Below are 12,524 nucleotides of genomic sequence, written 5' to 3' on the forward strand. Positions count from 1 at the left end.
CCGCGACTGGTCATATCTTCGAACCGATTTCGGCAAGTTATTCCTTGACTGTCTAACCTATTTAATTTAAAATTTTAAAAAAAATCAAAAATAAGTGATATCTCATTATATATAAAAAGCATCCAATGTGTGAAAATAGTGAAGCAGCAGGAGGTTTAGAAGCAGCTACTTGGCTGGTAATGCTGTTTTAATTATTGATAATATAAGTTTGTTTCTAAAATTGGTGCAGGACCATAACAAACAGTATCACCAATATCAGTTGACCTATTCTAAATCGCAACCAACCTCCTGCTTTGTCATACTCGGCTCACTTTTATTACATTGGATATTTTTTCAGGGATCTCAAAAAGCCTACACAACTGAATTGTTGTAAAATGAAGATGGGACACATACAATTTCCAACTACAAATTTGGTTATCTGTGGTGAATTGACAAAACTGTCATCTTACACTACAGATTTTTTTAATTGTTTTTTATCAGTGCCAATATTTCTAGGATTATTATAATTCTGCGAATTCTACAGACAATATGGGATGTAGATTGAAAAAAATACCAATATGGTACCAATATTCAGTATTGTGAATATTGGTACTATATTGGTACTATATTCACTATTATTATTATCATCAGAGACCTCCAGGGAGTCAAGGACTCATTGAGGGAGGCTGTAGATTACCCAACCCAGCTATCACACCTTCCCTTAAATTCATTTACACTAGATGCACTCACTACCCCTAAGGGCAAATTATTCCACTCGCTGCTCTCTGGGAGAAAAAATCTAGCTCTTACCCCTTTTTTAACTGAGAACAACCTCAACATCCATGGATGCCCCCGTGTTCTCTCCATGCCTTCCATATAACGAAAAATTTCATCATTTGAAATGCTATAACACCCATTCAAAAGTTTATAGACCTCTATCATGTCACTCCCCCCCCCCCCTCTTCTCTTGTTAACCAGAGTCTGCAATCCACATGCTCAGGTCCTCATCTGGAGTATACATACACGCAAAGAAACAAGCTGCACTACAATCTACGTGGTATGCTAAAGTTATATTGATTTAGTCAACTTAAAACTACTGGCTTGACCTGTGGTGAAAAAAAAAAAACATTACTACATCAACACTAGAGTCTTGTTATTATTATTATCATCTATTTAGTTACAAAAATAATCTAAGCTAGAGAGTAACATGTTCACACAAAGTTACTCATATAAGTATACATATAAATTAAACCAAACAGTATGGATGGTGGCCAATAAAAGCTGAAATAATTGCTTAGAGTCCTAAAGTCAGGGTTTGATGGAAAACTCGAAGAACTAAGTGGGCTGAATGTAATGTAATAATGGTGAACTTTCTTTACTTAATAAAGGCGCTTAAACTTCACAGTAGCACCTAGAACATTTAATAAACCGGATGTTATATACCACGTAGAAAGAGGCATTAAGTCTCTTCCAAATAACCTCTATCATGTCACTCCCCCCCCCTCTTCTCTTGTTAACCAGAGTCTGCAATCCACATGCTCGCAATCTGTCCTCATAATCTAAATCCCATAATCTGGATATACTCTTTGTAACTCTTCTTTGCACTTTCCACAGCTTCTTTATCCCCTTGGAAACCAGGAGACCAAATCTGTGCACAGTAATCGAGGTGTGGTCTTATCAAAGCCTTATAAAGAGGCAAAATTATTTCCTTATCCTTATATTTGGAATATCAGCACGGGTGTTGCGTGAATGTGCAAATGAATTGTCAACCCATCTTACCTGGATATTTAACTTAAGTTTGAACTCTGGTATGGTCCCTAGGGAGTGGAAGTTAGGCAAAGTGGTTCCTTTGCATAAGGGTGGCTCTAAAACTGCAGTATTGAATTACAGACCAATCACCATCTCAGGAGTAGTGGTAAAAGTATTGGAAAAGTTGGTTAAAGACAAAATTCAAGAATGGGTGGATCAGGATATGATACTCTATAGAGGCCAACATGGTTTTGTTAAAGGTAGATCCTGCCTTAGCAATCTATTAACTATCCATAATAGAATAACATCAGAGTTGGACAAAGGAACTGGCTACACAGTGGTACTTCTGGATTTTGCTAAGGCTTTTGACAGGATACCCCATAGAACACTGTTACGCAAATTGGAGCAGATGGGAATGGATATTAAATTGGTGATATGGATAGGAGAATGGCTCAGGGAGAGATACCATAAGGTGGTGTATGGAGGAGCCGAGTCCAGAATGAGGCAGGTGACCAGTGGTGTGCCTCAGGGCTCTGTGCTTGGGCCAATGTTGTTTAATTTGTATATAAATGATATAGGAAACGGCTTAAAGGGAGATATTCAGTTGTTTGCTGATGATGCAAAGTTGTGTAGTGCAATAAAAAATCAAGCTGATGTTGAAAGTTTGCAGGAGGATTTAAATAAGCTGGTAAAATGGGCAAAAGAAAATGGATGTCAGTTCAATGTGGAAAAGTGTAAAGTCTTGCATTTTGGGATTAAAAGATTACCAGCTGTGTACTACATAGATGGAAAGGTACTCCAAGAGATTGATGAGGCTAGGGACTTAGGGGTATTGGTAGATAAGGAGATGAAGTTCAGAGGACACATTGCTAAGGTGTCCAAGATTGCACATAGGATTACTTGGTTGTTGAGGAACACACTGACTTCCAGAGATAAAGAGGTTATTATTCCCCTTTATAAAGCATTGATACTTCCACATTTGGATTACTGTGCTCAGGTCTGGTCACCTGGATTCCTTGGAGATGAGGAGGCTGTGGAGAGGGTTCAGAGAAGAGTGACCAAGTTGGTGAGTGATATAAAAAATGCTCCCTACATTGATAGATTGAGAGCTTGTGGATTGCAGAGATTGGCTGATAGGCGAAGAAGAGGGGATATGATAGAAACATTCAAATTACTAAAAGGTTTTTATAGGATTGATGCAGGGGAAATGTTTCAGCTGTGTGATAGTGATGGAAGAACAAGAGGTCATCTCTGGAAATTAAAGAAGAGTGTGGTTAACAAAGGTGTCAGAACAAGGTTTTTTGCCTGGAGGGTGGTGAATGAGTGGAATTCATTGCCTGACTTTGTTGTGAGCTCTTCATCTGTAAATGAATTCAAGAAGAGATATGACAGATATTGTTTTGCTAGTTTGGGTCTCCCGCGATGAGTCTACTGACTCCATGGAGATACCCGTAATAATAATAATAATAATATGTCAAGGTTTGTTTCAATATAGCAATTATCCTGAGTTGTATTTGTAACTTTTGCTATGTGACCTTTGAACTTTAAATTCTTATCCACCAATACACCAAGATCCCTTGCCTCTTCAGTTTCTTGTAGCATAACCCTGCTAATATAATATGCCGCTGGATCACTAATCACGCCAAAGTGCATAACTTTACACTTACTAACATTAAACTGAAAGTAATTTTCGTTTGCCAGATTTCCAGTCTATTCAAATCATTTTGTAATTGATGAATATCAGTAGCATCCCTGATTGCCCTGCCTATCTTGGCATCATCAGCAAACAATTGCAAATCTGATGATAGACCCTGCTTGATGTCATTAATGTATACATTGAACAATAATGGCCCAAGGACTGAACCCTGAGGTACACCACTGGTTACCTTAAATCTGACAGGTTCACTCCTACTATATACCACTTTTTGATATCTGTCTGTCAACCATTCCCCTGATCCAAGTCAATAGATTATATTCTAATCCCATATTCTCCAGTTTATGCAACAGCCTATCATGTGGTAGCCTATCAAATGCCTCAGAAAAATCCAACATTATCATAATGTATCCATTCCCGTTATCCAACTTGGCCATAACATTGTTATAAAATACGAGTAAATTGCTAAAACATGACCTCCCTTTAGTAAACCCAATCTGTTTACTGTAGAGTATAGAATGCTTGTCTACCCATTTCTGTATGCGAGTTCTTACCAACTTCTCTACCAACACCAGAGATACTAATAGGTTGGTAGTTAGACACATCTGTTTTTGATTTGCACCACCCTTGTGCAATGGAACTATCATACATTCCTGAACTGAGACTCAAGTCATACCAAATTTATCATCGAACATCTTCCTGCATCTCCAATTCTGGTTGAGACAGAGGTCATGGGGTGGGGGGGGGAGGGTTAAGTGCCTTTTAAAAATACTTGGTAAACTCCTTAAAAAAGATCAATAATTTTCTCCTTTCCCAATCTGACTATACACACACACACACACACACACACACCATATCTGTATATTAAATGTACAACAGATAAACTGGGCTTACTATTAAAGCAACACAAAATCAGAACAGTCTTAGACAAATCAAGAAATGTCAGGATCCACTCTCCTTCACAGGTGTCACACTATCTACAGACTGCTCTGTCAATGTGGGACCCAGTACTTTGCAAAAATATTGGGTCCCACAAAAAGACTGGACAGGACAAGATGGACCACCATGGCAAGAAGAAGAAAAGAACATAAAAAGTACATTTAGTATGGACAACCAAAAATAAACTAGCCCAACATGCCTTGAATGAAGACCATTTCATTGGATGGAAGAAAGCCAGGCTATTATACAGATGCTAGTTTAAATCAGTGGGACTGTTCCTGGAAGCTGCTCATGTGTTTGAGATTTGATGGTGTAATCATGCATATGTAATTTAGTTAGTAAATTAAATATTTTCATTCTGTTTCTACAAAGTTTTTATTCCAGAAATTTTACCTTCATGTATTCAAAGCAGTTTTAAATTATGGATATGAGAGCTGGGTTAAGAATAAAATAGTTTCAAATATTGGAGATTTAACAGATGGCATCAATGGCAGAATTATATTAAAAAGCAGAGCATTATGAAGGAACTGGACATCAGTAGCATTCAAGAATGGGTCAGCAGAGCTAATCTCAGGTGATATGGTCACTTAAACAGTATGGAATAGGACAGGTAAATTAAAACAAGTTTTTTTTTTTTTAACCTCCAGGAAGACAGGAATAACATCAGAGAATGACCAAGGCCAGATGGAATGATACAGTAAAAAGTACTTCAGAAGAACAAAATATAAGATATGACAATATTAAAGTCTTGAGTGATAAGAAATCAATTTGGGTAGAAAAACTGTTAATAGGAAGTTAGTAATGATATAAACCTTTCATGAGTACTGCCATAATATCTCTACACTTCCCACGAATGTACAGTAGACTCTCGACTATCCGCTGCCCGGATTTTATCACGGAGAATTATAATGATACAGTAATTCTCCGTGATAAAATGAGGAATACGTACTGTAATTTACTTTGCCAAGGCATTGCAAGCGGGTGTCTGCTACAATCCCTCTTCTCAGTTCGTTGATATCAACGATTGATAATAATGAAGACTGCGCAACCACTCTGAAAAAGATCGACTTGCTAGATGTCATAAGGTGGTTGGCCGAAGCATGGGAAGAGATTCAAAACATATCACTTGTAAAGTCTTGGAAAATCCTTTTGGACCATGAAGGTGGACATTTCAACCTTGAACCCGTGTGTGAAATCAAAGTGGAAGATGAAAACGATAAACTTGTTTCGTTGCTCAAAAATTTACCGAGCTGTGATGATGTCAATGCAGAGGACATTACAGAATGGATGTCAAACGACGAAGCTGATGAAATAACTGACAACAATACTGTGGAAATGGTGACACAGGGGGGGGGGGAAGAAGAAGAGGAGGAGGCATCCTTAGATGACAGGAAAAATCTCATCCCACATTCGGAAGGGTTCAAGACGATTAAGGTAGCGCTGCAGTACATTAGTGAGCAGGAGGAAGCGACTCCAGCTGATATCATCTGCTTGCGTAAGTGGAGGGACACTGCATCGCGGAAGAATGCTAAAAGGGTGAAGCAGTCATCTATCAAGGACTTTTTCAAAAACTAAAAACTGTAAGTTTTGACTCTTTCATCTTAGGCCTACCTTTTCACATTTGTGTGAAAAGGTAGGCCTAGAATTCTGGCCTATCCGGCTTTTGTGTTATCCGGCCTGCCCTTCTGCCACATTAGGCTGGATAGTCGAGAGTCTACTGTATATATCAAAAATTTGATGATGGTATTTGAGCACTTCTTGTCAAATATCATCTACTCCAGCTACTTTTCCACAATACTCATTTTTTGTAACTTTTTCAACATCAGTACTGATATATTAAACTGTTGAGAGGTGGTTACAGGGTTTACACTGGGGAGTTCTTTCGCTTGGTTGATCAGCGGGAAGGAGTGATGACAAGAGGCCATCCCTGGAAGTTACGAAAGGAAACTGTGAGCAAGAGGGTAAGGAGTGGTTTCTTTGTGTGGAGGGTGGTTGAGCCGTGGAATGCATTGCCTGATGGAGTGGTGGGAGCGAGAACGGTCAGTGAGTTTAAAGAGTGGTATGATAAACTTTGTGTTTCTCGGGGGGGGGGGGACCTCCCCTCGATGAGTTTTGACAGACTTTATGTCTTAGGAAGGACCTCCCTCGACGAGTCTTTTGACTCCTTGGAGGCCTGAATCAAGAGGGGATATTCAGCTGTTTGCTGATGATGCAAAACTGGGGAGAATAATAGTTGATAAACATGATTTTGATATCCTACAGGATGATTCAAATAAATTGCCATCATGTGCAAAGGATAATGATTGCCAGTTTAATGTTGTAAAATGTAAAAATTATTCACTTTGGGTTGAAAAGGTTGCATATGGTGTATTGTATTGATAGTATTGGATTGCAAGAAATTGATGAGGCTAGAGACTTGGGGATAATGGTGGACAAAGAGTTGAACTTTAGAGGGCATATTGCAAAGTTAGTAAAATAGCCCAAAGGATTACTTGGATGTTAAAAGACATGCTAACATGTGAAGATGAAGTAATTATTCCTCTTCATAAAACTATGATTTGGCCCCATCACTACAGATTTGGTCACCTGGATTTCTTGGAGAGGTGGCAGAAAGGATTCAGAGACAAGTGACAAAGATGGTGACAAGTCTGTGGAACACTCCCTAGGAGGATAGGTTAAAGTTTGTGGGTTACAAAGTGTAGTTGAAAGGCAGAAATGAGAGGACATGATCGAAACATATTATAAGGGATTTTATAAATTAATTGTAAAAATTATGGAAACAACCACCATGTTCGTGAAAAACTTCAGTCCAATATAAACTAAAATAATCACTCGAAGTTTTGACCTTCACATTAAGTTCATCATCTGGAGTATACATTTTATGCCTTCACATATCAGCCGAAGCAGAACATTATGTTTGTGTACCTTGGGAACAATATATATTCTGGGAGAATGGGCGTAATGGGATAATAGTTTTTTTAATAGTGTCTGATGGCCAAGAAATGACAGACTTAAGTAATTTCACAGTTTTTTTTCTTAATCCTGCTAGTCAGATTATAGGTTTACATTTATCAGTATAAACTTACATTTATACTGATAAATGTAAGTTGATCTGTTAAGGATGACCATGGCATTACCTTTGCGCGATTTTGTAACAATTATATCCTGATTAGCATTTAATGACTTGAATGCTGCTAGTTCTGTTTTTTTTGTATGATTGCTACATATGCCTTTCTTTTTATTCAAAACATTGCCGGTTGCTTATACAAATTTTATCAGCTATATTTGGAAGAGACTTAATGCCTCTTTCTACGTGGTATATAACATCCAGTTTATTAAATGTTCTAGGTGCTACTGTGAAGTTTAAGCGCCTTTATTAAGTAAAGAAAGTTCACCATTATTACATTACATTCAGCCCACTTAGTTCTTCGAGTTTTCCATCAAACCCTGACTTTAGGACTCTAAGCAATTATTTCAGCTTTTATTGGCCACCATCCATACTGTTTGGTTTAATTTATATGTATACTTATATGAGTAACTTTGTGTGAACATGTTACTCTCTAGCTTAGATTATTTTTGTAACTAAATAGATGATAATAATAATAACAAGACTCTAGTGTTGATGAGTAATGTTTTTTTTTTTCACCACAGATCAGGCCAATAGTTTTAAGTTGACTAAATCAATATAACTTTAGCATACCACGTAGATTGTAGTGCAGCTTGTTTCTTTGTGTGTATGTATACTCCAGATGAGGACCTCAATAAGAAGGTTGAAACGTTGAGTGATTATTTTAAGTTTATATCAAACTGAAGTTTCTCTCTAACATGGCAGTTGCTTCCATAATTTTTACAATGAATTCTGATCACCGTGTAACCATGAAGGAAAGGGTTTAATAAAATTGATGCATGTGAAAAGTTTCAATATATGACAAATAGAGAAAGTTGTGTAAGAGTGTGGATGGTATGGGTGTATGGACCAGATTGTTTGCGTGGAGAGTGGTGAGTGAGTGAAATGGATTGCCAGAATTAGTTGCGAGTTCTTTGATGGTGAATGGATTTGAGGAGAGGTATGATAGGATTTGTGAGTATAATAGTTGATTTGGGTCACCCATATTTTCTTGTTGTTTGTTCAAATGATCACAACGTCATTTTATATGGTAACATCAAAGTTTATATGGCGATTCTGTTACAACCTAATCAGACATACTATGAGGTGTTATTTCACTTGCAACTAACAGTGAGGAGCTAGCCAGTTTGCTTGCTTTTTTTGGAGGGGGGGGGGACTGCTGCACCTGTGATGAGTTAACTCAGGTTCAGATGGAAAGGCTTAGAAAATATTTCTCGTGTGATTCTGCCTATGTCGTTCCAACCAGAAGACATGGTTATTCTTCGAATTGGGCTGCGATGTTGCCCGTCTTGTAGAAGATCAAAGAGAGAAAGCTGTCAGATTGCATAAAGATATGGAGATATATATATTTAATGTATGTATCAAAACCAAAATGCATGTCATATTTATAAATCCCTGACACCAATTTTTGTTTATCTTTTTAACAGCACTTGAATTTACTTACAAGTTCATGACGATCTATGAAAGGAACTATCCAGAAAGGCTAAAGAAAGTATACTGTGTCAATAGTAAGTGTTCTGTACCCTGAGAAGAAGCTGTATTCACAACTTCTCAGTGTACTTCGATTAGTAATCTCGTTTTTCACATTTTAGAACTATTTTTGCTAGCTTTTACCAACTACTAGCAATAATCCTTCCTGAAAAAAATATAAACCCATTTTTAGGAAATGTTTTACTGATAAAATTATTTAACGCTAAGAAGAAATTATTACATAATTATCAGGATGACGTGATTGTTATGCGGTATAAAATATTTACATAGTTTAATAAAATTAACTTAGATGACCTGACATACTGCATTTAATCAATTATGCTAACTTGAGTTTTACTATTTATTTTGCACAGTAATAATTATAAAAGATATCATGTTCTTTTCCTTTTTTATTTCTTTTTTTCAGTGCTTCATTCCCATATGGTACTTTACAAAGTGGTGAAGTCATTTGTACCGGGCGAAATAATAGCAAAATTTGAACTGCATTCAGCAGGTGAGTTGAATGTAATATAATACTGTAATGTCATCTTATTCTGATATCAATGTCAGAGAATACATGGAATAATAATTATAATATATATATATATTTTTTTTTTCAACAGATATTTTCATAATAGTATTCATTACAAATGGAATCTACAAATCCTTCACAAAAAGTCAATGGGTCGATACTGTATTCTATTTGTCAAACCTTCATAATGCGCTATTTCTTACTAAATTTGCTTGAAGCACGAGTACTAGTCATCCACTCGCAGTACAGACCAAACTCACAGAATCAATATCTGATTTCACTCAGAATCTCAAAGGCTTTGGAATAACCTTCCCTCATATACATTTCCTGAATTACGTTTGTTTTTTAAATTTTTCTCGCTTTCCAGTATTAATCTCCAGTTTGAAGATTATCTGGGGTATAGAAAACAAGTCTGATCGCCAAATCGGAAATCAGACCTCATGCTGCTACATAACCCAAATATTGTTATCGGCCTTCCAACAGGAAACCATTTGAGGAGGAGGAGGGGAGAGATAGCCCGAATTACACAAATCCATGTATAATTCGTGGAGAGTGCAAGTAACTGCTACTATATGTGCTCACAGTGGATTTGTTTATTTCAGGTGTATTATTATACTTCACTTGTCTGTCTAACCAAACTGACCTGCATACCACGATTGGCTTGTGTAGATCATCTTTTCTCTCTCTCCTGCATTCTTTCACATCTATATCCCACAGTGGGCATGGATGTTTGTGTTTGTTTGTGGAAATAATAGTAGTGTTGGTGGGTGATAGATGGTGTTGGTGTAGTTGTGGTTGGTGGAGAGTTGTCAAGTGGCTATCCTCCCTCGATGAGTCACGTAATAATAGTAATATTATTATTTTTACATATACATTTATAAAATACATTAATACGGGTATGTTCAATACTGCTAAATTAGATAATTATATATACATTAATTTATTCTCCAGCAATAATTCTTTCTTAACACATTACTTAAAATACTCTATGTAAAATCAACTTCGTATATTTCTTCTCACTTTCTTTTTCACAATTATTTTTTTATGGTACTCTTTAGTAGAGCCTGGGTCAGCCAAATGCATCAAGCACCTACGTATTGTATATATATCCAGAACTAACTTGTAAGCTTCCCTCTCCTGTTTGGATAAATTCAACAGATTACAACCAACTGATTTTTACAACTATCATGATACAATCTCTCCACACACTTAGATATTATTCTGTGAAGATTGACTATTTTCTTGATACTCATTAAAAGGTCTGCGAGGTTAGCCTAGTGGCTATGTGTTTCACAACCACGTGCCTGGGGAAGGAGTGTCCTAGGTTCATTTCCCATCGATGACGTGAGGAGCTTAAGGATCTTCCTCAGACATAGGCAAGTTAGCTGGTCTTGGGCATGGGCATCAGGGGTTTTTTCCCCTAGTTTATCTGAGTTTTTTCATTCTGCAAGCAGACAAACTGGCCCCCTGAACACACAGGCTACAGTCATAGGATATAGTATGGCAAGGAAGGCAACAGGAAATCCCCTTGCTCATAATCATTTCCCTAGATGATGGCATATACATATATAGCTACTCCCAGACAGCCGCAAGGCTAAATATTTTCAATCCTTTATTAAAAACCTTGGTGAGTAAGTTATGCACCACAATTCAATACTAGCATGACCAGAGACTTGGATACATCTTGATTTCCTTTTTTCTACAAGTGCAGCTTCTTTTAATTTTAAAGCCTACAATCTGCTGATCTTTAGTAGTTGTCTTATCAATATGATTCCCAAACTTAAATTCTCTATCAACCAAATTACTCAGATCCTTGTATTCATTAACTTTTCCCTAAGTCTGTCAAATGGATTTATATCCATCTAATATTATTTTCTTTCCGAACCAGGTATACTTGCCTTTGTTTGCATTAATTTTTTTCAGCATTACTCCCTGTTTACTCTTAAAATTTTTTTATTTTAAATTCTTTTAATTTTAATTTTTAAAATAAAAATTTTAAATAATCTTTTTATTTTAAATTCTTAAAATTTTTCCAAATTGACTAATCTGCCCATTAATATCAAACCACAAGAGGTCATCTTATCACTGGACCCTATGATATACTTGCTTAATGACCTGCCAATCTGACAACGTATTTCTGTTTAGCGAGTGGTCTCTAATAATATCCTATACACCTACTGTTTGTTCAATTTATATACTCTTGGTTCTTATTTTATGCTTATGCATAGACAATGCTGGCTTTTGAAACCAGATCCAATGAAATATGGCAGTTAATCCTTATTCCTGTAAAGTATCCGTATATCCAATGTAAATTGCTTGTTCTTCTGGCCGGTTTGTTTTATGGGATGAAAAACCTGAGTTTCCGGGAGTAATCAGCATGGGATTAGGCTGAAATACTGAAAACAGCAAAACTGGACAAATTTTGCTTTATAACCATATCAAGTAATGCTCATCAACATTTCAAATTTTTAGGCCTCTTCCCCACATCTTTTTGGCTTCCAGGTCAATCGTTTTTAATTTGTTTGCAAACTTTGTGGCATTGTGTTTTCATAAAAGAAGTGTTTCCATTAAGGTGATCTGGACAGACATATTCCAGTGAATGTATTAAATGAAACACACAAAAACAAATTTGTTGATTCAAGCCGGGAACTAGGAGGATGGGAGCAAAATGGGGAAAAAAGAGCACTTGGAACCCCGAAAGCAGATGCCCACCATCTTAAAAAAAAATTTGTTCTCATTTTTTTTTTAAAAGTCTAAAAATACAAATAAGAAATCCAAAAGTACACACCTTCAGCATTAAAATGGCAGTAAAAAACGAATAAGAAATTGGACAATCCAGAAATAAATTGTGATTATTTTTAAAATCTTCCAAAAATGAAAATTCTGTGTTTCTGCCAAATAAATATGTTCGCAATAATAGGAGGGGGGGGGAATCTTCCCCTTCAAGGGCAGGTATAGCAAAATAAGTCACTTATCAAAATTAAAAATTATGAGGCTTCAGCCCTCTGACAATTTCATTTGGAATGCCTTTATGAGATCATCAACTGTTATTGTTTGGAATTCCGTATGAGGCC

At 36.6% G+C, this 12,524-nt stretch overlaps 1 protein-coding gene across 1 annotated transcript in view; it reads left to right on the plus strand.

Moving 5' to 3' along the window:
• Nucleotides 1-12,524, plus strand: part of LOC150104506 (SEC14-like protein 2) — an 89,771-nt gene that overhangs the window by 33,041 nt on the left and 44,206 nt on the right. Inside the window, exons 8-9 of the mRNA XM_090395681.1 lie at nt 8,876-8,956; nt 9,346-9,432. Coding sequence (XP_090251807.1) covers nt 8,876-8,956; nt 9,346-9,432 — 168 coding nt within the window. The remainder of the gene's footprint in view (nt 1-8,875; nt 8,957-9,345; nt 9,433-12,524) is intronic.

This window comes from Typopeltis vanoorti, chromosome 7 (genome assembly GCF_054136105.1).
Source record: "Typopeltis vanoorti isolate ZY-2024b chromosome 7, IOZ_Tvanoo_1.0, whole genome shotgun sequence".
Classification (NCBI taxonomy): domain Eukaryota; kingdom Metazoa; phylum Arthropoda; class Arachnida; order Uropygi; family Thelyphonidae; genus Typopeltis; species Typopeltis vanoorti.